This window comes from Bos taurus, chromosome 26 (genome assembly GCF_002263795.3).
Source record: "Bos taurus isolate L1 Dominette 01449 registration number 42190680 breed Hereford chromosome 26, ARS-UCD2.0, whole genome shotgun sequence".
In the NCBI taxonomy this organism is placed as follows: Eukaryota; Metazoa; Chordata; class Mammalia; order Artiodactyla; family Bovidae; genus Bos; species Bos taurus.
Genome location: NC_037353.1, coordinates 16473063 through 16494239, shown reverse-complemented (window position 1 = coordinate 16494239; position 21177 = coordinate 16473063). Strand labels below are relative to the sequence as shown.

The 21177-nt window shown below is 39.3% G+C and overlaps 1 protein-coding gene across 2 annotated transcripts in view; it reads left to right on the top strand.

Moving 5' to 3' along the window:
• CYP2C89 (cytochrome P450 family 2 subfamily C member 89) overlaps nucleotides 1-20738 on the top strand; it is a 47476-nt gene extending 26738 nt beyond the window's left edge. The window contains exons 8-9 of one of the 2 annotated variants that reach the window (NM_001109792.2): nucleotides 17728-17869; nucleotides 20097-20738. In NM_001109792.2, the coding sequence (NP_001103262.1) occupies nucleotides 17728-17869; nucleotides 20097-20278 (324 nt within the window). In that variant the 3' untranslated portion in view covers nucleotides 20279-20738. The other variant, XM_024985569.2, reaches the window with a different exon arrangement.
• Nucleotides 20739-21177: the final 439 nt, after the last annotated feature.

Below are 21177 nucleotides of genomic sequence, written 5' to 3'. Positions count from 1 at the left end.
CTGATTGCTGTGGCCCAAACTTTCAAAACTATGTTGAATAGTTAGTGGTGGTAGTAGTGGTAAGTACTGAATAAGTGGTAAGTGGTGAATAGTAGCAGTAAGATTGGGTACCCTTGTCTTGTTCCTGAGTTTAGGGCAAGTGGTTTAAACTTTTAACCATTGGGGATAATGTTTTCTGTGGGTTTGTCATATATAGCTTTTATTATGTTGAGGTATGTTCCTTCTATTTCTGCTTTCTGGAGGGCTTTTTTTTTTTTTTATCATAAATGGATGTTGCATTTTGTCAAAGGCTTTCTCTGCATCTATTGAGATAATCATATGGTTTTTATCTTTCAATTTGTTAATGTGGTGTATTACACTGATTGATTGTGGATATTAAAGAATCCTTGCATCCCTGGGATAAAGCCCACTTGGTCATGATGTATGATCTTTTTAATATGTTGTTGGATTCTGTTTGCTAGAATTTTGTTAAGGATTTTTGCATCTCTTTTGATCAGTGATATTGGCCTGTAGTTTTCTTTTTTTGTGGCATCTTTGTCAGGTTTTGGTATTAGGGTGGTGGTGGCCTCATAGAATGAGTTTCGAAGTTTACCTTCTGCAATTTTCTGGAAGAGTTTTAGTAGAATAAGTGTTAGTCCTCTCTTAATTTTTGGTAGAATTCAGCTGTGAAGCCGTCTGGTCCTGGGCTTTTGTTTGCTGGAAGATTTCTGTTTATACTTTCTATTTCCATGCTTGTGATGGGTCTGTTAAGATTTTCCATTTTTTCCTGGTTCAGTTTTGGAAAGTTATACTTTCCTAATAATTTGTCCATTTCTTCCAAGTTGTCCGTTTTATTGGCATATAGTTGCTGATAGTAGTCTCTTATGATCCTTTGTATTTCTGTGTTGTCTGTTGTGATCTCTCCATTTTCATTTCTAATTTTATTGATTTGATTTTTCTCCCTTTGTTTCCTCATGAGTCTGGCTAATGGTTTGTCAATTTTATTTATCCTCTCAAAGAACCAGCTTTTAGCTTTGTTGATTTTTGCTATGGTCTCTATTGTTTCTTTTGCATTTATTTCTACTTTAATTTTTATGATTTCTTTCCTTCAAGTAACCCTGGGTTTCTTCATTTCTTCCTTTTCTAGTTGGTTTAGGTGTAGAATTAGGTTATTTATTTGACTTTTTTCTTATTTCTTGAGGTAAGCCTGTATTCTTATGAACCTTCCCCTTAGCACTGCTTTTACAGTGTCCCATAGGTTTTGGGTTGTTGTGTTTTCATTTTCATTCATTTCTATGCATATTTTGATTTCTTTTTTGATTTCTTCTGTGATTTGTTGGTTATTCCGAAGCGTGTTATTCAGCCTCCATATGCTGGAACTTTTAATAGTTTTTTCTCTGTTCAGTTCAGTTCAGTTGCTCAGTCGTGTCCGACTCTGCGACCCCATGAATCACAGCATGCCAGGCCTCCCTGTCCATCACCAACTCCCGGAGTTCACTCAAACTCATCTCCATCGAGTTGGTGATGCCATCCAGCCATCTCATTCTCTGTTGTCCCCTTCTCCTCCTGCCCCCAATCCCTCCCAGCAGCAGAGTCTTTTCCAATGAGTCAACTCTTTTCATGAGGTGGCCAAAGTATCGGAGTTTCAGCTTCAGCATCAGTCCTTCCAATGAACACCCAGGACTGATTTCCTTTAGAATGAACTGGTTGGATCTCCATGACATCCAAGGGACTCTCAAGAGTCTTCTCCAACACCACAGGTCAAAAGCATCAATTCTTCGGTGCTCAGCTTTCTTCACAGTCTAACTCTCACATCCATACATGACCACTGGAAAAACCATAGCCTTGACTAGACCGACCTTTCTTGGCAAAGTAATGTCTATGCTTTTTAATATACTATTTAGGTTGGTCATAACTTTCCTGCCAAGAAGTAAGCGTCTTTTAATTTCATGGCTGCATTCACCATCTCCAGTGATTTTGGAGCCCAGAAAAATAAAGTCTGACACTGTTTCCACTGTTTCCCCATCTATTTCCCATGAAGTGATGGGGCCAGATGCCATGATGTTAGTTTTCTGAATGTAGTTGACATCTAATCTTAATGCATTGTGATCAAAAAAGATGCTTGGAATGATTTCAAGTTTTTTGAATTTACCAAAGCTAGATTTATGGCCCAGGATGTGATCTATCCTGGAGAAGGCTCCATGTGCACTTGAGAAAAAGGTGGAATTCATTGTTTTGGGGTGAAATGTCCTATAGATATCAAATAGCTCTTACTGGTCCATTGTATCATTTAAAGTTTCTGTTTCCTTGCTAATTTTCTGTCTAGTTGATCTATGCATAGGTGTGAGTGGGGTATTAAAGTCTCCTGCTACTATTTTGTTATTGTTAATTTCCCCTCTACTTGTTAGCATTTGCCTTACATATTGCGGTGCTCCTATGTTGGGTGCATATATATTTATAATTGTTATATCTTCTTCTTGGATTGATCCCTTGATCATTACGTAGTGTCCTTCTTTGTCTCTTTTCACAGCCTTTATTTCAAAGTCTATTTTATCTGATGTGAGTATTGCTACTCCTGCTTTCTTTGGGTCTCCAGTTGCATGAAGTATCTTTTTCAAGCCCTTCACTTTCAGTCTGTAGGTGTCCCTTGTTTTGAGATGGGTCTCTTGTAGACAGCATATATAGCGATCTTGTTTTTGTATGCATTCAGCCAGTCTTTGTCTTTTGGTTGGTACATTCAATTCATTTACATTTAAGGTAATTATTGATAAGTATGATCCCATTGCCATTTACATTGTTGTTTGGGGTTTGAGTTTGTACACCTTTTCTCTGTTTCCTGTCTAGAGAAGATCCTTTAGCATTTGTTGAAGAGCTGGTTTGGTGGTGCTAAATTCTCTCAGCTTTTGCTTGTCTGTAAAGCTTTTGATTTCTCCTTCATATTTGAAGGAGAGCCATGCTGGGTATGGTAATCTGGGTTGTAGGTTTTTCTCTTTCATCAGTTTAAATATGTCCTGCCATTCCCTTCTGGCCTGAAGAGTTTCTATTGAAAGATCAGCTGTTATCCTTATGGGAGCCCCCTTGTGTGTTGTTTGTGTTTTTTTCCCTTGCTGCTTTTAATATTTGATCTTTGTTTGATTTTTTAAAATTTGATTAATATGTGTCTTGGGGCGTTTTGCCTTGGGTTATCCTGTTGAGACTCTCTGGGTTTCTTGGACTTGGGTGTCTATTTCCTTCCCCATTTTAGGGAAGTTTTCAATTATCATGTCCTCAAGTATTTTCTCATGGCCTTTCTTTTGTCTTGTTCTTCTGGGACTCATGATTTGAATGTTGGGACATTTGACATTGTCCCAGAGATCTCTGAGGTTGTCCTCTTTTCTTTTAATTTTTTTTTTTTCCTCTCAGCTTCATTTATTTCCACGGTTCCATCTTCCACGTCACTTATCCTATTTTCTGACTCCCTTATTCTACTGTTGGTTCCCTCCAGAGTGTTTTGATCTCAGTTATTCCATTATTCATTATCGATTGACTCTTTTTTATTTCTTCAAGGTGCTTGTTAAACATTTCTTGCATCTTCTCAACCATTGTCCCCAGGCGATTTATCTGTAACTCCATTTTGTTTTCAAGATTTTGGATCACTATTACTATTATTTTTCTGAAGTCTCCTAGATAGGTAGAATCCCTATCGCCTCCTCTTTTGTTTGGTTTGGTGGGCATTTATAATGTTCTTTTCATTCAGTTCAGTCACTCAGTCGTGTCCGACTCTTTGAGACCCCATGAATTGCAGCACTCCTGGCCTCCCTGTACATCATCACCTCCCAGAGTCCACCCAAACCCATGTCCATTGTGTCAGTAATGCCATCCAACCATCTCATCCTCTGTCATCCCCTTCTTCTCCTGCCCTCAATCTTTCCCAGTATCAGAGTCTTTTCCAATGAGTCAGGTCTCCGCATCAAGTGGCCAAAGTATTGGAGTTTCAGCTTCAACATCAGTCCCTCCAATGAACACCCAGGACTAATGTCCTTTAGGATGGACTTTTTGGATCTCTTTGCAGTCCAAGGGACTCTTAAGAGTCTTCTCCAACACCACAGTTCAAAATCATCAATTCTTCAGTGCTCAGCTTTCTTTATATTCCAACTCTCACATCCATACATGACTACTGGAAAAACCATAGCCTTGACTAGGTGGACCTTTGTTGACAAAGTAATGTCTCTGCTTTTTAATATGCTGTCTAGGTTGGTCATAACTTTCCTTCCAAGCAGCAAGCGTCTTTTAATTTCATGGCTGCAATCACCATCTGCAGTGATTTTGGAGCCCAGAAAATAGAGTCAGCCACTGTTTCCCCATCTATTTGACATGAAGTGATAGGACCAGATGCCATGATCTTCGTTTTCTGAATGTTGAGCTTTTTTTTTTTTTTTTAATTTTATTTTATTTTTAAACTTTACATAATTGTATTAGTTTTGCCAAATATCAAAATGAATCCACCACAGGTATACATGTGTTCCCCATCCTGAACCCTCCTCCCTCCTCCCTCCCCATACCATCCCTCTGGGTCGTCCCAGTGCACTGGCCCCAAGCATCCAGTATCGTGCATCGAACCTGGACTGGCAACTCGTTTCTTACATGATATTTTACATGTTTCAATGTCATTCTCCCAAATCTTCCCACCCTCTCCCTCTCCCACAGAGTCCATAAGATTGTTCTATACATCAGTGTCTCTTTTGCTGTCTCGTACACCGGGTTATTGTTACCATCTTTCTAAATTCCATATATATGTGTTAGTATACTGTATTTATGTTTTTCCTTCTGGCTTACTTCACTCTGTATAATAGGCTCCAGTTTCATCCACCTCATTAGAACTGATTCAAATGTATTCTTTTTAATGGCTGAGTAATACTCCATTGTGTATATGTACCACAGCTTTCTTATCCATTCATCTGCTGATGGACATCTAGGTTGCTTCCATGTCCTGGCTATTATAAACAGTGCTGCGATGAACATTGGGGTACACGTGTCTCTTTCCCTTCTGGTTTCCTCAGTGTGTATGCCCAGCAGTGGGATTGCTGGATCATAAGGCAGTTCTATTTCCAGTTTTTTAAGGAGTCTCCACACTGTTCTCCATAGTGGCTGTACTAGTTTGCATTCCCACCAACAGTGTAAGAGGGTTCCCTTTTCTCCACACCCTCTCCAGCATTTATTATTTGTATACTTTTGGATCGCAGCCATTCTGACTGGTGTGAAATGGTACCTCAGAGTGCTTTTGATTTGCATTTCTCTGATAATGAGTGATGTTGAGCATCTTTTCATGTGTTTGTTAGCCATCTGTATGTCTTCTTTGGAGAAATGTCTATTTAGTTCTTTGGCCCATTTTTTGATTGGGTCGTTTATTTTTCTGGAGTTGAGCTGTAGGAGTTGCTTGTATATTTTTGAGATTAATCCCTTGTCATTTGCTTTGTTTGCTATTATTTTCTCCCATTCTGAAGGCTGTCTTTTCACCTTGTTAATAGTTTCCTTTGATGTGCAGAAGCTTTTAAGGTTAATTAGGTCCCATTTGTTTATTTTTGCTTTTATTTCCAATATTCTGGGAGGTGGGTCATAGAGGATCCTGCTGTGATGTATGTCAGAGAGTGTTTTGCCTATGTTCTCCTCTAGGAGTTTTATAGTTTCTGGTCTTATGTTTAGATCTTTAATCCATTTTGAGTTTATTTTTGTGTATGGTGTTAGAAAGTGTTCTAGTTTCATTCTTTTACAAGTGGTTGACCAGATTTCCCAGCACCACTTGTTAAATAGATTGTCTTTAATCCGTTTTATATTCTTGCCTCCTTTGTCAAAGATAAGGTGTCCATGTGCGTGGATTTATCTCTGGGCTTTCTATTTTATTCCATTGATCTATATTTCTGTCTTTGTGCCAGTACCATACTGTCTTGATAACTGTGGCTTTGTAGTAGAGCCTGAAGTCAGGTAGGTTGATTCCTCCAGTTCCATTCTTCTTTCTCAAGATCGTTTTGGCTATTCGAGGTTTTTTGTATTTCCATACAAATTGTGAAATTATTTGTTCTAGCTCTGTGAAGAATACTGTTGGTAGCTTGATAGGGATTGCGTTGAATCTATAAATTGCTTTGGGTAGTATACTCATTTTCACTATATTGATTCTTCCAATCCATGAACATGGTATATTTTTCCATCTATTAGTGTCCTCTTTGATTTCTTTCACCAGTGTTTTATAGTTTTCTATATATAGGTCTTTAGTTTCTTTAGGTAGATATATTCCTATGTATTTTATTCTTTCCGTTGCAATGGTGAATGGAATTGTTTCCTTAATTTCTCTTTCTGTTTTCTCATTATTAGTGTATAGGAATGCAAGGGATTTCTGTGTGTTGATTTTATATCCTGCAACTTTACTATAGTCATTGATTATTTCTAGTAATTTTCTGGTGGAATCTTTAGGGTTTTCTGTGTAGAGGATCATGTCATCTGCAAATAGTGAGAGTTTTACTTCTTCTTTTCCAATTTGGATTCCTTTTATTTCTTTTTCTGCTCTGATTGCTGTGGCCAAAACTTCCAAAACTATGTTGAATAGTAATGGTGAAAGTGGGCACCCTTGTCTTGTTCCTGACTTTAGAGGAAATGCTTTCAATTTTTCACCATTGAGGATAATGTTTGCTGTGGGTTTGTCATATATAGCTTTTATTATGTTGAGATATGTTCCTTCTATTCCTGCTTTCTGGAGAGTTTTTATCATAAATGGATGTTGAATTTTGTCAAAGGCTTTCTCTGTATCTATTGCGATAATCATATGGTTTTTAGTTTTCAATTTGTTTATGTGGTGTATTACATTGATTGATTTGTGGATATTGAAGAATCCTTGCATCCCTGGGATAAAGCCCACTTGATCATGGTGTATGATCTTTTTAATGTGTTGTTGGATTCTGATTGCTAGAATTTTGTTAAGGATTTTTGCATCTATGTTCATCAGGGATATTGCCCTGTAGTTTTCTTTTTTTGTGGGATCTTTGTCAGGTTTTGGTATTAGGGTGATGGTGGCCTCATAGAATGAGTTTGGAAGTTTACCTTCCTCTGCAATTTTCTGGAAGAGTTTGAGCAGGATAGGTGTTAGCTCTTCTCTAAATTTTTGGTAGAATTCAGCTGTGAAGCCGTCTGGACCGGGGCTTTTGTTTGCTGGAAGATTTTTGATTACAGTTTCAATTTCCGTGCTTGTGATGGGCCTGTTAAGATTTTCTATTTCTTCCTGGTTGAGTTTTGGAAAGTTGTACTTTTCTAAGAATTTGTCCATTTCTTCCACGTTGTCCATTTTATTGGCATATAATTATTGATAGTAGTCTCTTATGATCCTTTGTATTTCTGTATTGTCTGTTGTGATCTCTCCATTTTCGTTTCTAATTTTGTTGATTTGATTTTTCTCCCTTTGTTTCTTGATGAGTCTGGCTAATGGCTTGTCAATTTTATTTATCCTTTCAAAGAACCAGCTTTTGGTTTTGTTGATTTTTGCTATGGTCTCTTTTGTTTCTTTTGCATTTATTTCTGCTCTAATTTTTAAGATTTCTTTCCTTCTACTAACCCTGGGGTTCTTCATTTCTTCCTTTTCTAGTTGCTTTAGGTGTAGAGTTAGGTTATTTATTTGACTTTTTTCTTGTTTCTTGAGGTGTGCCTGTATTGCTATGAACTTCCCCCTTAGCACTGCTTTTACCGTGTCCCACAGGTTTTGGGTTGTTGTGTTTTCATTTTCATTCGTTTCTATGCAAATTTTTATTTCTTTTTTGATTTCTTCTGTGATTTGTTGGTTATTCAGCAGGGTGTTGTTCATCCTCCATATGTTGGAATTTTTAATAGTTTTTCTCCTGTAATTGAGATCTAATCTTACTGCATTATGGTCAGAAAAAATGCTTGGAATGATTTCTATTTTTTTGAATTTACCAAGGCTAGTTTTATGGCCCAGGATGTGATCTATCCTGGAGAAGGTTCCATGTGCTCTTGAGAAAAAGGTGAAATTCATTGTTTTGGGATGAAATGTCCTATAGATATCAATTAGGTCTAACTGGTCTATTGTATCGTTTAAAGTTTGTGTTTCCTTGTTAATTTTCTGTTTAGTTGATCTATCCATAGGTGTAAGTGGGGTATTAAAGTCTCCCACTACTATTGTGTTATTGTTAATTTCTCCTTTCATACTTGTTAGCATTTGTCTTACGTACTGTGGTGCTCCCGTGTTGGGTGCATATATATTTATAATTTTTATATCTTCTTCTTGGATTGATCCTTTGATCATTATGTAGTGACCTTCTTTGTCTCTTTTCACAGCCTTTGTTTTAAAGTCTATTTTATCTGATATGAGTATTGCTACTCCTGCTTTCTTTTGGTCCCTATTTGCATGGAAAATCTTTTTCCAGCCCTTCACTTTCAGTCTGTATGTGTCCCCTGTTTTGAGGTGGGTCTCTTGTAGACAACATATGTAGGGGTCTTGTTTTTGTATCCATTCAGCCAGTCTTTGTCTTTTGGTTGGGGCATTCAACCCATTTACGCTTAAGGTAATTACTGATAAGTATGATCCCGTTGCCATTTACTTTATTGTTTGGGGTTCGAGTTTATACACCGTTTTTGTGTTTCCTGTCTAGAGAATATCCTTTAGTATTTGTTGGAGAGCTGGTTTGGTGGTGCAGAATTCTCTCAGCTTTTGCTTGTCTGAAAAGCTTTTGATTTCTCCTTCATACTTGAATGAGATCCTTGCTGGGTACAATAATCTGGGCTGTAGGTTATTTTCTTTCATCATTTTAAGTATGTCTTGCCATTCCCTCCTGGCTTGAAGAGTTTCTATTGAAAGATCAGCTGTTATCCTTATGGGAATTCCCTTGTGTGTTATTTGTTGTTTTTCCCTTGCTGCTTTTAATATTTGTTCTTTGTGTTTGATCTTTGTTAATTTGATTAATATGTGTCTTGGGGTGTTTCTCCTTGGGTTTATCCTGTTTGGGACTCTCTGGGTTTCTTGGACTTGGGTGATTATTTCCTTCCCCATTTTAGGGAAGTTTTCCACTATTATCTCCTCAAGTATTTTCTCATGGTCTTTCTTTTTGTCTTCTTCTTCTGGAACCCCTATGATTCGAATGTTGTAGCATTTAATATTGTCCTGGAGGTCTCTGAGATTGTCCTCATTTCTTTTAATTGGTTTTTCTTTTATCCTCTCTGATTCATTTATTTCTACCATTCTATCTTCTAATTCACTAATCCTATCGTCTGCCTCTGTTATTCTACTATTTGTTGCCTCCAGAGTGTTTTTAATTTCATTTATTGCATTATTCATTATATATTGACTCTTTTTTATTTCTTCTAGGTCCTTGTTAAACCTTTCTTGCATCTTCTCAATCCTTGCCTCCAGGCTATTTATCTGTGATTCCATTTTAGTTTCAAGATTTTGGACCAATTTCACTATCATTATTCGGAATTCTTTATCAGGTAGATTCCCTATCTCTTCCTCTTTTGTTTTGTTTGGTGGGCATTTATCCTGTTCCTTTATCTGTTGAGTATTCCTCTGTCTCTTCATCTTGTTTAAATTGCTGAGTTTGGGGTGTCCTTTCTGTATTCTGGCAGTTTGTGGAGTTCTCTTTATTGTGGCGTTTCCTCACTGTGTGTGTGTTTGTACAGGTGGCTTGTCAAGGTTTCCTGGTTAGGGAAGCTTGTGTCAGTGTTCTGGTGGGTGGAGCTGTATTTCTTCTCTCTCCTTTCGAAGAGTTGGGTTGCTTTTCTGGGTGCCTGATGTCCTCTGCCGGCATTCAGAAGTTGTTTTGTGGAATTTACTCGACGTTTAAATGCTCTTTTGATGAATTTGTGGGGGAGAAAGTGTTCTCCCCATCCTACTCCTCCGCCATCTTCGAATGTTGAGCTTTAAGCCAACTTTTTCACTCTCCTCTTTCACTTTCATCAAGAGGCTCTTTAGTTCTTCACTTTCTGCCGTAAGGGTGGTGTCATCTGCATATATGAGGTTATTGATATTTCTCCTGGCAATCTTGATTCCAGCTTGTGATTCCTTCAGCCCAGCATTTCTCATGATTACTCTGCATATAAGTTAAATAAGCAGAGTGACAATATACAGCCTTGATGTACTCCTTTTCCTGTTTGGAACCAGTCTGTTGTTCCATGGCCAGTTCTAACTGTTGCTTCCTGACCTGTACACAGGTTTCTCAAGAGGCAGTTCAGGTGGTCTGGTATTCCCATCTCTTTCAGAATTTTCCACAGTTTATTGTGATCCACACAGTCAAAGGCTTTGGCGTAGTCAATAAAGCAGAAATAGATGTTTTTCTGGAACTCTCTTGGTTTTTCAAAGATCCAGCGGATGTTGGCAATTTGATCTCTGGTTCCTCTGCCTTTTCTAAAACCAGCTTGAACATCTGGAAGTTCATGGTTCACATATTGCTGAAGCTTGGCTTGCAGAATTTTGAGCATTACTTTACTAGTGTGTGCTGCTGCTGCTGCTAAGTCACTTTAGTCATGTCCGACTCTGTGTGACCCCAGAGACGGCAGCTCTACAGGCTCCCCTGTCCCTGGGATTCTCCAGGCAAGAACACTGAAGTGGGTTGCCATTTCCTTCTCCAATGCATGAAAGTGAAAAGGGAAAGTGAAGTTGCTCAGTCGTGTCCGACTCTTAGCGACCCCATGGACTGCAGCCTACCAGGCTCCTCTGTCCATGAGATTTTCTAGGCAAGAGTATTGGAGTGGGGTGCCATTGCCTTCTCCGACTAGTGTGTGAGATGAGTGCAATTGTGCATTAGTTTGAGCATTCTTTGGAATTACCTTTCTTTGGGGTTGGAATGAAAACCGACTTTTTCCAGTCCTCTGGCCACTGCTGATTTTTCCAAGTTTGCTGACATGAAAAGTGCAGCACTTTCACAGCATCATCTTTTAAAATTTGAAAGAGCTCAACCCGAATTCCATAGCCTCCATTAGGTTTGTTCATAGTGATGCTTCCTACGGCCGACCTGAGTTCACATTCGAGGATGTCCAGCCCTAGGTGAGTGTGAGTGATCACACCATGGTGATTATCTTGGTCGTGAAGATCTTTTTTGTACAGTTCTTCTGTGTATTCTTGCCACCTTTTCTTAATATCTTCTGCTTCTGTTAGGTCCATACCATTTCTGTCCTTGATTGAGCTCATCTTTTCATGAAATATTCCCTTGGTATCTCTAATTTTCTTGAAGAGACCTCTAGTCTTTCCCATTCTATTGCCTTCCTCTATATTTTTGCATTGATCACTGAGGAAGGCTTTCTTATCTCTCCTTGCTATTCTTTGGAACTCTGCATTCAAATGGGTATGTCTTTCCTGTTCTCCTTTGCTTTTTTGCTCCTCTTCTTTTCACAGCTATTTGTAAGGCCTCTTCAGACAGCCATTTTGCTGTTTTGTATTTCTTTCTCTTGGGAATGGTCTTGATCCCCATCTCCTGTACAATGTCACAAATCTTTGTCCATAGTTCATCAGGCACTCTGTCTATCACATCTAGTCCCTTAAATCTATTTCTCACTTCCACTGTATAGTCATAAGGGATTTGATATAGGTCATACCTGAATGGTCTAGTGGTTTTCCCCACTTTCTTCAATTTAAGTCTGAATTTGCCAGTAAGGAGTTCATGATCTGAGCCACAGTCAGCCCCTGGTCTTGTTTTTGCTGACTGTATAGAGATTCTCTGTCTTTGGCTGCAAAGGAGATAATCAATCTGATTTCAGTGTTGACCATCTGGTGATATCTATGTATAGAGTCTTCTCCTGTGTTTTTGGAAGAGGGTGTTTGCTATGACCACCGCTTTCTCTTGGCAGAGCTCTGTTCGCCTTTGTCCTGCTTCATTCTGTACTCCAAGGCAAAATTTGCCTGTTACTCCAGGAGTTTCTTGACTTCCTACTTTTGCATTCCAGTCCCTTATAATGAAAAGGACATCTTTTTGGGGTGTTAGTTCTAGCAGATCTTGTAGGTCTTCATAGAACCATTCAACTTCAGCTTCTTCAGCATTACTTGTCAGGGCATAGACTTGGATTACTGTGATATTGAACGGTTTGCCTTGGAAATGAACAGAGATCATGCTGTCGTTTTTGAGATTCCATCCAAGTACTGCATTTTGGACTCTTTTGTTGACCATGATGGCTACTCCATTTATTCTAAGGGATTCTTGCCCACAGTAGTAGATATAATGGTCATCTGAGTCAAATTCACCCATTCCAGTCCATCTTAGTTTGCTGATTCCTAGAATTTCGATGTTCACTCTTGCCATCTCCTGTTTGACCACTTCCAATTTGCCCTGATTCGTGGACCTAGCATTCCAGGTTCCTATGCAATATTGCTCTTTACAGCATTGAATCTTGCTTCTATTACCAGTCCCATCCACAACTGGGTATTGTTTTTCCTTTGGCTCCATCCCTTCATTCTTTCTGGAGTTATTTCTCCATTGATCTCCAGTAGCTTTCTCATGTTCCTTTACCTGCTAAATAGTTCTCTGCCTTTTCATTTTGTTTAGATTGCTGTGTTTGGGGTGGCCTTTCTGTATTCTTGCCATTTGTGGCTCCTCTTTATTGTAGAGGTTCCTCCCTGAGGATGGGGTTGGACGAGTGGCTTGTCAAGGTTTCCTGTTTAGGGAAGCTTGCGTCTGGTGTTCTGGTGGGTGGAGCTGAATTTCTTCTCTCTGGAGTGCAGTGATGTGTTCTGTAGTGAGTTTTGAGATGTGTGTGGGTTTGGTGTGGCTTTGGACAGCCTGTATATTACAGCTCAGGTCTATGTTCCTGCTTTGTTGAAGAATTAGCTTGGTGTGTCTTGCTCTGAAAATTGTTGGCTCTTGGGCAGAGCTTGGTTTCAGTGTAGGTATGGAGGCTTTTGGCTGAGCTCTTATCAATTAATGTTCCCTGGAGTCAGGAGTTCTCTGGTGTTCTCAGGTTTTGGATTTAAGCCTCCTGCCTCTGGTTTTCAGTCTTATCTTGAAGTAGTCTCAAGACTTCTCCATCCATACAGCACCAATGATAAAACATCTAGGTTAATGGTAAAAGGTTCTCCACAGTGAGGGACACCCAGAAAGGTTCGCTGAATTACATGGAGCAGAGAAGAGGGAGGAGGGAGATAAAGGTGACCAGGAGGAGAAGAGGGGGAATCAAAAGGGGAGAGAGCAATCTAGCCAGTAATCAAATTCCTATGTGCTCTCCACAGCCTGGAACACCCAGAGAGGTTCACGGAGTTACATGGAGAAGAGAAGAGAAGAGGGAGGAAGGAGATAGAGTCGCTAGAAGGAGAAGGGTGGGGGTGGGGGGTGGGGTCAAAAGGATAGAGGCAAATTTAGCCAGTTATCAGTTTCCTAAGTGTTCACCACATCCTGGAATACCCAAAGAGATTAACAGAGTTTGGTAGAGAAGAGATGGGGGAGGGAGGAGATAGAGGTGACCTAGGGGAGAAAAAGGAGAGTCAAAAGGGGGAGAGGGCAATCAAGCCAGTAATCACACTCCTAGGTAAAAATGGGTACTGAAGATTGGATTCTTAAAGGTACAAAATTAATAACAAATACCAAAAAGCAAAGATTAAAAATCTAGAGTAGAGTTTAGACTCTCAAAAATACAATATTAAAAAAAAAAACAACACAACCACAAAAATTATAAAAATATATATGAAATTTACTTTAAAAATAGGGTCTTTCTTTTGCAAGGCAGGTTATAAAAATGAAAATTAAAGCAGTAATAAAGGACTTAAAAATTAAAAAATTTAAAAATATTAATAGTAAAAATATATCTAGGAATTTCTCTGGAGCTGTTGTGGGCAGTGTGGAGTCAGTTCAGTTTCAGATACTTCCTTGTTACAGCTTATACTTCTCAAGGTCTGTAGGCCCCTTCCAAAGTAGTTGGTGCCAACTACAGGATTTTAAATGACTGTTGCACCTGTCACTTCCAAAGACGTTCCCTCTGTTTATTTTGGCTTCTTCTGTTTGCAAGTCTCTTCAGTGTCTAATTTCTGCCCTGACACAAGGGGGCGAAGGTGGTCACGTATTTAGGCTCACTTGTTCAGTCGTGCTGTGGGGAGGGAGGAAAACTGCAAACAAATATGCCTGGCGTGTGTGGCGAGTGCTCACAGTGTCTATGACACACTGGGTTTGCCCCTGCTCAGGTTGTGTGTGCTTTCCCAGTCTACACTGCTCAGGCTCCAGGTTGCTCTACAGGGGAATTATCTAAAGCAGGCCCTGCGTTGCGTGCACCTCCCAGGTCTAAGCCACTCAGGTTCAGCTTCTCGGGTATTCCATAAAGATGCAGACTCGATTGGGCCTGTGTTTTGTGTCCTTCCCAGGTCCAAGTGGTTCAGGTGACCAGGTGCTTGGCAAGTGCACTCTCCTCAGGTGGAGTGGTGCATTGTATCACCTCCCTGGTCCCAGCTGCTCGGTTTCCTGGGTGCGCAGTGGGAGTGCCATCTCAGGTGTGCCTAGTGTCTCCTCTGGGGAGCTGATCTCTGGTTGCGACCCTCCTGATGGATGTCAACTATCCAGGATCCCAGGTAGACTTGGTTAGCAACTGGGAGCCTGCTCGCAGTTTTGTCGCAGATGCCATCTCTGGAACCAGGACTGCCCCTTTCCAGCTCTGGTTGTCGCCCACCTGCCTCTCTGTCTCCGGCAGGGGATGGGCCAGCCTACAGCTGGCTAGCTCTCCTCTGGTATTTGCTCAGTCCTTTGTTCTGTGAGCGGGCTGGCAGTGCCTTAGTTTAGAGCTTTTTTCAGGAAAGTTCTCTCTCTCTCTCTCTTTTTTTTTCTCTCTCTGGCTATCCCACTGTTTGGATTGCTATCTCATTTAGCTCCCTCAGATTGTCCTCAGGGCATTCAGACCTGGTCCCTACCCTAAGCAATGCCGCCTGCACCTCCCTGTTCATCCCCTGCTTGCTGCTGGTGGACGCTAGCATCTGGGCTACTTCTCCACTGTGAGTTGCCGTCAGGTGTGTAATCTGTGGGTTTTATTTATTCATTTATTTATTTATTTTTCCTCCCGGTTATGTTGCCCTCTGAGATTCCAAAACTCCCCACAGACCCGCCGGTGAGAGGGTTTCCTGGTGTTTGGAAACTTCTCCTCTTTTATGACTCCCTCTCCGGGATGGGTCTCCATCCCTAACTCTTTTGTCTCTCTTTTAATCTTTTATATTTTGTCCTACCTCCTTTAAAAGATAATGGGCTGCCTTTCTGGGTGCCTGGTGTCCTCTGCCAGTGTTCAGAAGTTGTTTTGTGGAACTTGCTCAGCATTCAAATAATCTTTTGATGAATTTGTGGGGGAGAAAGTGGTCTCCTGGTCCTATTCCTCTGCCATCTTAGGACTGCCCCTCACTATGAACTTTTATCTTAAAACTGTTTTTTCCTGAATCTCATGAGTTTTAATATGCTGTGCTTGCATTTTTGTTTGTCTCAATGTACTTTTTGATTCTCTTCTTTGAATCATCAATTGTTCAATAGCACATTGTTTAATCTCCATATCTTTGTGAATTTTCCAGTTTTCTTCTTGTAATTGATTTCTTGATTTGTACCATTTTGGTTGGAAAAGATAGTTGATATGATTTTAATCTTCTTAATTTATTAATACCTTTTTTGTACTCTATCATATGATCTATTCTGGAGAATCTTTCATCTGTGCTTAGAAGAACATATTCTGTTGCTTTTGGATGGAGTCTTCCTTATATGTTTGTTAAGTGCATTCTGACTTTTAAGTGGGAATGCCTAGCTCATTAAAAAATATTTTTAAATTTATTTTTTAATGTAAATTTATTTATTTTAATTGGAGGCTAATTACTTTACAATATTGTATTGGTTTTGCCATACATCAACATGAATCCACCACGGGTGTACACAAATTTAATATAGTTATCAATAGGTGTTTTATTTCTATAAATCTATCATTTTTGTCCCACTTGTTCACTCAGTTTATATTCCACTCTTCCTCGTTCATTGTTTTATTATTCTTGGAATAATTATATATTAAAATAATTGTTTTTGTTTGTCCTTCTCCTTTCAGTTCAGTTCAGTCGCTCAGTCGTGTCCGACTCTTTGCGACCCCAGGAATTGCAGCACGCCAGGCCTCCCTGTCCATCACCAACTCCCGGAGTTCACCCAAACTCATATCCATTGAGTCGGTGATGCCATCCAGCCATCTCATCCTCTGTTGTCCCCTTCTTTATATTCCTTTATTTCTCCTTTTCTTCCTTCTTCTGGAATAGTTTAAGTTTTTGTGCTACTGTAAATTTCTATTGGCATCAAACTATTTTTTTCTTTTTTAGTGTTTTTTCTTGAGATTACAGTGCATTTGCATGTGTTAAGTCGCTTCTGTGGCCCTATGGACTGTAGCCTGCCAGGCTTCTCTGTCCATGGAATTCTCCAGGCAAGAATACCAGAGTGGATTGCCCTCCTCCATTGCAATCCATGCCCTCCTCCAGGAGATCTTCCTGACCCAGTGATTGAACCCACGTCTTCTGTGTCTTTTGCATTGGCAGGCAGGTTCTTTACCACTAGCACCACCTGAGAAGCCCCTGAGGTTACAATTTGCATCCTTATATATTTACAGTCTTAAAATTAATACTATTAAATTTTGTTTAAAATACAAGGACACTGCAATTGTGCATGGCTATTTAACTTGTTCCACTTCCTTTATGTTAAAGTTATCACATGTATATCATTAATGTTATAAATTTTGCTTTAAAGCAAGGTTGGCAAAACTTTTGTAAAGGGCATGGAAAAGCTAAACAAATTACCTATGGTCATAAACCTTAATTTAAGAGAGAAATACTTGATTGATGATAAAAACTAAACTGCAAATCATTATGTACTATATCTCTGAGTTTATGAAAACCTTACTAGAACCCAGAAATTCCTTCTTGTTTCCACAAGTGCATGCAACAATTACATTGAAAAAACATAGCAGCAAGAGGGATACATATCAGTTTCTCATCTTAGAGGGAAACTGAATAGTTTTCAAGAATATGGCCAGTCCAGGTTCGATGCACGATACTGGATGCTTGGGGCTGGTGCACTGGGACGACACAGAGGGAGGGTATGGGGAGGGAGGAGGGAGAAGGGCTCAGGATGGGGAACACAGGTATACCTGTGGTGGATTCATTTCGATATTTGGCAAAACTAATACAATATTGTAAAGTTTAAAAATAAAATAAAATTAAAAAAAAAAGAATGAGTAAGATAAAAGTAAAATTCTTAGCTTCACTTATGCAGCTTGCTATTATTGAGTAAGCTATAGTGAAACATTTCCAAACACCCCATTAAAAAAAAAAAAAAGAATATGGCCAATCAGGTCATGTTTGGAGAGGACCCTATATTAAGTTCCAAAGAGAATGAGCTGAATTTTTAGTGACATCAGCACTTTTAATCAACACTCCAATTTATTTGTCAAGAACAAAGCACCTGCCTTAATTTTCTGAAGAGCAAGTGCTGTTGGTAGGCTACAAGCTGAAGATGATTAGCCTTGGAGTCACTTAACTGGCACTGTTGATTTATATGATTGAATCAACTGGCACTGTTGATTTATATGATTGAATCATAAATCATTTATATGATTTATATGGCATCATATGACTTAAGACCTGTTAGGCTTGGTCATTAATTTGTTCTTTGACATGGAGAGAATAAAATATGTTTGTGCCTCAGCCACCTCACTTATAAAATAAAAGGATTAGATAAGGCATTTTTTTCAAACTCCATGACTTTCTTTATAATCTAGTTATTGTGTTTTTCCTTATCTCAGGGCACAGTCATATTAACATCTCTGACTTCTGTTCTGCATGATGATAACGAGTTTTCCAACCCAGGGCAGTTTGATCCTGGTCACTTCCTGGATGAAAGTGGCAACTTTAAGAAGACTGACCACTTCATGGCTTTTTCAGCAGGCAAGCATGCTTCATTTTTGTCTGTACATTAGAGGTCAAATGAGAGGAGGAAGAGCTTTGTATGGAGGCAACTCTGAGCTGGACAAATTGTCATTTTCATGACTCCAGAGGCACCACTCCCAAGGTGCAGATAATTTCTGATTGGATTGGAGGCTGCACTCACTGAGTTCTGCCCTCTCACCCACCTCTGACAATCTTAAGGGCTCCTCGTAGAAGTCTAGTTCCACTGAGACTTTTCTCCCCCGTCCAGAGATGCCATTCACTCAATAAATGTCTCTGAGGACCTTATATGTAGTAGACCCATGCTCACTCAGATCCAGGGATAGAAATGTGAATAAGGGACAGCTCTCCTTTAAGAAAGAGGAATGTGAGTTAACAGATGATGATACTCCAGAGAGACAAGTGCTATTCAAAAGGCTTCTGTGGAAACCCAGAGAGAGGAGCTCCTGAATCTTACATTTTGGGAGCAGGGCAGAGGACAGAGTAGTTGGAACAAAAGAGAAATTTTCTTGCAGGAAGAAATATTTTAGTATCCTCCTTTAATTTGGGGAGGTCCTTGAAAGAAAGAGGCAGGGTACTCAAAAAGTTTCATTAAAGGCAGTTTAATGAAGAGACTCTTTTCAGAGGTGTGGACATGATTAACTGAAGTATCAAGGAATGGTCAAGTACTCAGGGATGAGCATCAACAGGATGTCATCATCCTATGTCAGAAGGACTGGGAGAAGGAGGGTGTTGCTGGAACCCAAGCAGATCTTTAGCAAAGAGAGAATGGATGCCTCAGCAGGAGATGGGTCTATAGGCTGGAGAATACAGCCACTGCTGAAATTGTGGCCTGACAGGCCGGGACTGAGGGAGGGCATACTCTAACCTTCTCAATGTCTAATCCTGAGTTTATTCACGGTGAAGAAGGGAACTAACTAGTGGGGTTATGCAGTCCATAGAAATCAACTTCCTAAATACACAGTAGGTGTAAAAGAAAAACAAACACAGCATGGATCTGGAAAAATGGAGAAATGGAGAGTGTTCAGCACAGTCCAAAGGATAAGGGTAGAAAGTAGAGGGTGAAGGGCCTTTCCTACAGAAGGAACTGAAATAGGGACAGAAATAGGAGGTTCACTCCTCATTGAACATCCAGGAAAACAGGTTTGAAGGAATGCTTGATGCTTGGTCCCAAGATTATGAACAATGCCCAGAATTTGATCTCAAAATGAGATCCTGCTAATCTTTTCCTTATCTACTTCCTGAATTTTGGGTCCATTGTTTCATAACAAACTGGCTTAAGATTTCTGCCCAGTTTGTGGGGTTTGCAGGATTGCTTTGTCTTGGCACTGTAGTATCATTATAAGACCTAAGGCTTCACTTTCTTGTTGCTGTTCAGTTGCTAAGTCATGTTCGACTCTTTGCAACCCCATGGATAGCAGCACACCAGGCCCTCTGTCCTCCACTGTCTCCCGGAGTTTGCTCAAATTCATGTCCATTGAGTTGGTGATACTATCTAACCATCTCATCCTCTGTCACATCCCTTCTCCTTTTGCCTTTACTTTATGAGCTTATATTCCAGGGTGTGGGACACAGGATAATTATAATTTCATGTGAAACATTTTGTATTAGAAGTATTTATGAGTCTTGTGGAAAACCAGCAAGAGAATGAATTATATCCCCCTGGATAGATCAAAGAACTCTGTATAGAGCAGGTGACACCTGTGGTGGATCTAGAAGGATATAGATAATCTCAGCAGGAAGAGCTGAGGGAAACAATATTTCAGTTGGAGGAATGACTGGATACTCATAACACTTGAAATAGCTAGTGTGTCTGGGGGTTAGAGAATGGTTAATAATATTTGTGTCAAGTTTGTGACATTTCTTTTTATACTTGGCAATGGTAAACTCTCGAATTGGAAGTAAATGGAAAAATATAGTGTGGAGCTCATGTTATTTGGGATGGGTGAGTGTGTATGTAGAAAGATATTACTGGCAAGCCTCAGTAAAGCAATATTGACATGGGTGTACAGAACAGACTCCGTTTAATAGAGAATGTACACTGAAATCTGTTCTGAGGAAATAAAGCAAACCGGATTTTGGTGTAAATAGAAGAAGCCATAGGTTAATTTGTCTTTTATTAATTTGTTTGTTTATGTATTTACTCATTCCATATTTATTTATGCTCCTCTTTGTGATATGTTAGAAATAGAATTGAACAACTATTTAATTTATGTGTCATTTTTAGGAAAAAGAGTTTGTGTTGGAGAAGGCCTGGCCCGCATGGAGCTGTTTTTACTCCTGGTCAGCATTTTACAGCATTTTACCTTGAAATCTGTGGTTGATCCAAAGCACATTGATACTGCACCAAGTTTCAAAGGGTTAATCTCTATTCCACCCTTCTGTGAGATGTGTTTCATTCCAGTCTGAAGAAAGGGCTGACTGCCAGGTTGCAGAGTGAGCCTCTCCAGCTCCATCTACACAAGCTGATGCTCTCTGTCCTGGCTGTTACCCATTGTCCAACTCTCCCTTACCTTTAGGAGTGACATTCTTGAGCCCTGCCTGTTCTAATTTTCTTTAAGATTCAGTTCAAGCTTTTTTTTTTTTTTTTTGCATGAAATAAAACAGTTTTGTCCCCAATAATTTTTTTTTTAAATTACAGTCCTGAGATCTTAAGCTACATCCCATTTATTGTGTATACCAAATGGAGGGCACCTTATAAATGTCATATTTTATTAAAAATTAAAATTGGCAATTATCCCATGTGATAAAATTTTTAAAAATGTATTCATCTCTTACTCCTATTTAGCTCTCTGGGGGAATGATCTCTTGACAGTTTGGATGTATAATTTTGCCTTTTCCCAATGTTTATTAAAAATATAATTATGTGTTTGATGGGTATGTTTGTGTATATATGTATATACATGCAAAAGAAATCAGGTGAAGATGACTCCAGCTAGAGGGAATAGTATGAGATAAAACTTGAATTTATTAGTCTTTCCAGAGATGTTCTTCCTCTTTCCCCTAGTGATTAAACACACACACACACACCCACACACAGACATACAGACATATAAAGGCAAAGAAGAGGGGAAGGTAATTAATATACATGTGGGTTATATTTGAACATACACAGAGAAATCTATGTGTGTGTTTAGTGTTCATGTGTGTATGTATTACTTATAGCTATGGTTTTTTGGTGACATTATATAATAGCATAAAGTTGATATTTTCACAAGCAGTGTAAGTTAATGTATCTCATAATACTCTGTTAATAGATATGATAATTTTTTAAAATTATCTTCCTATTCAAGGATATTTATATTATT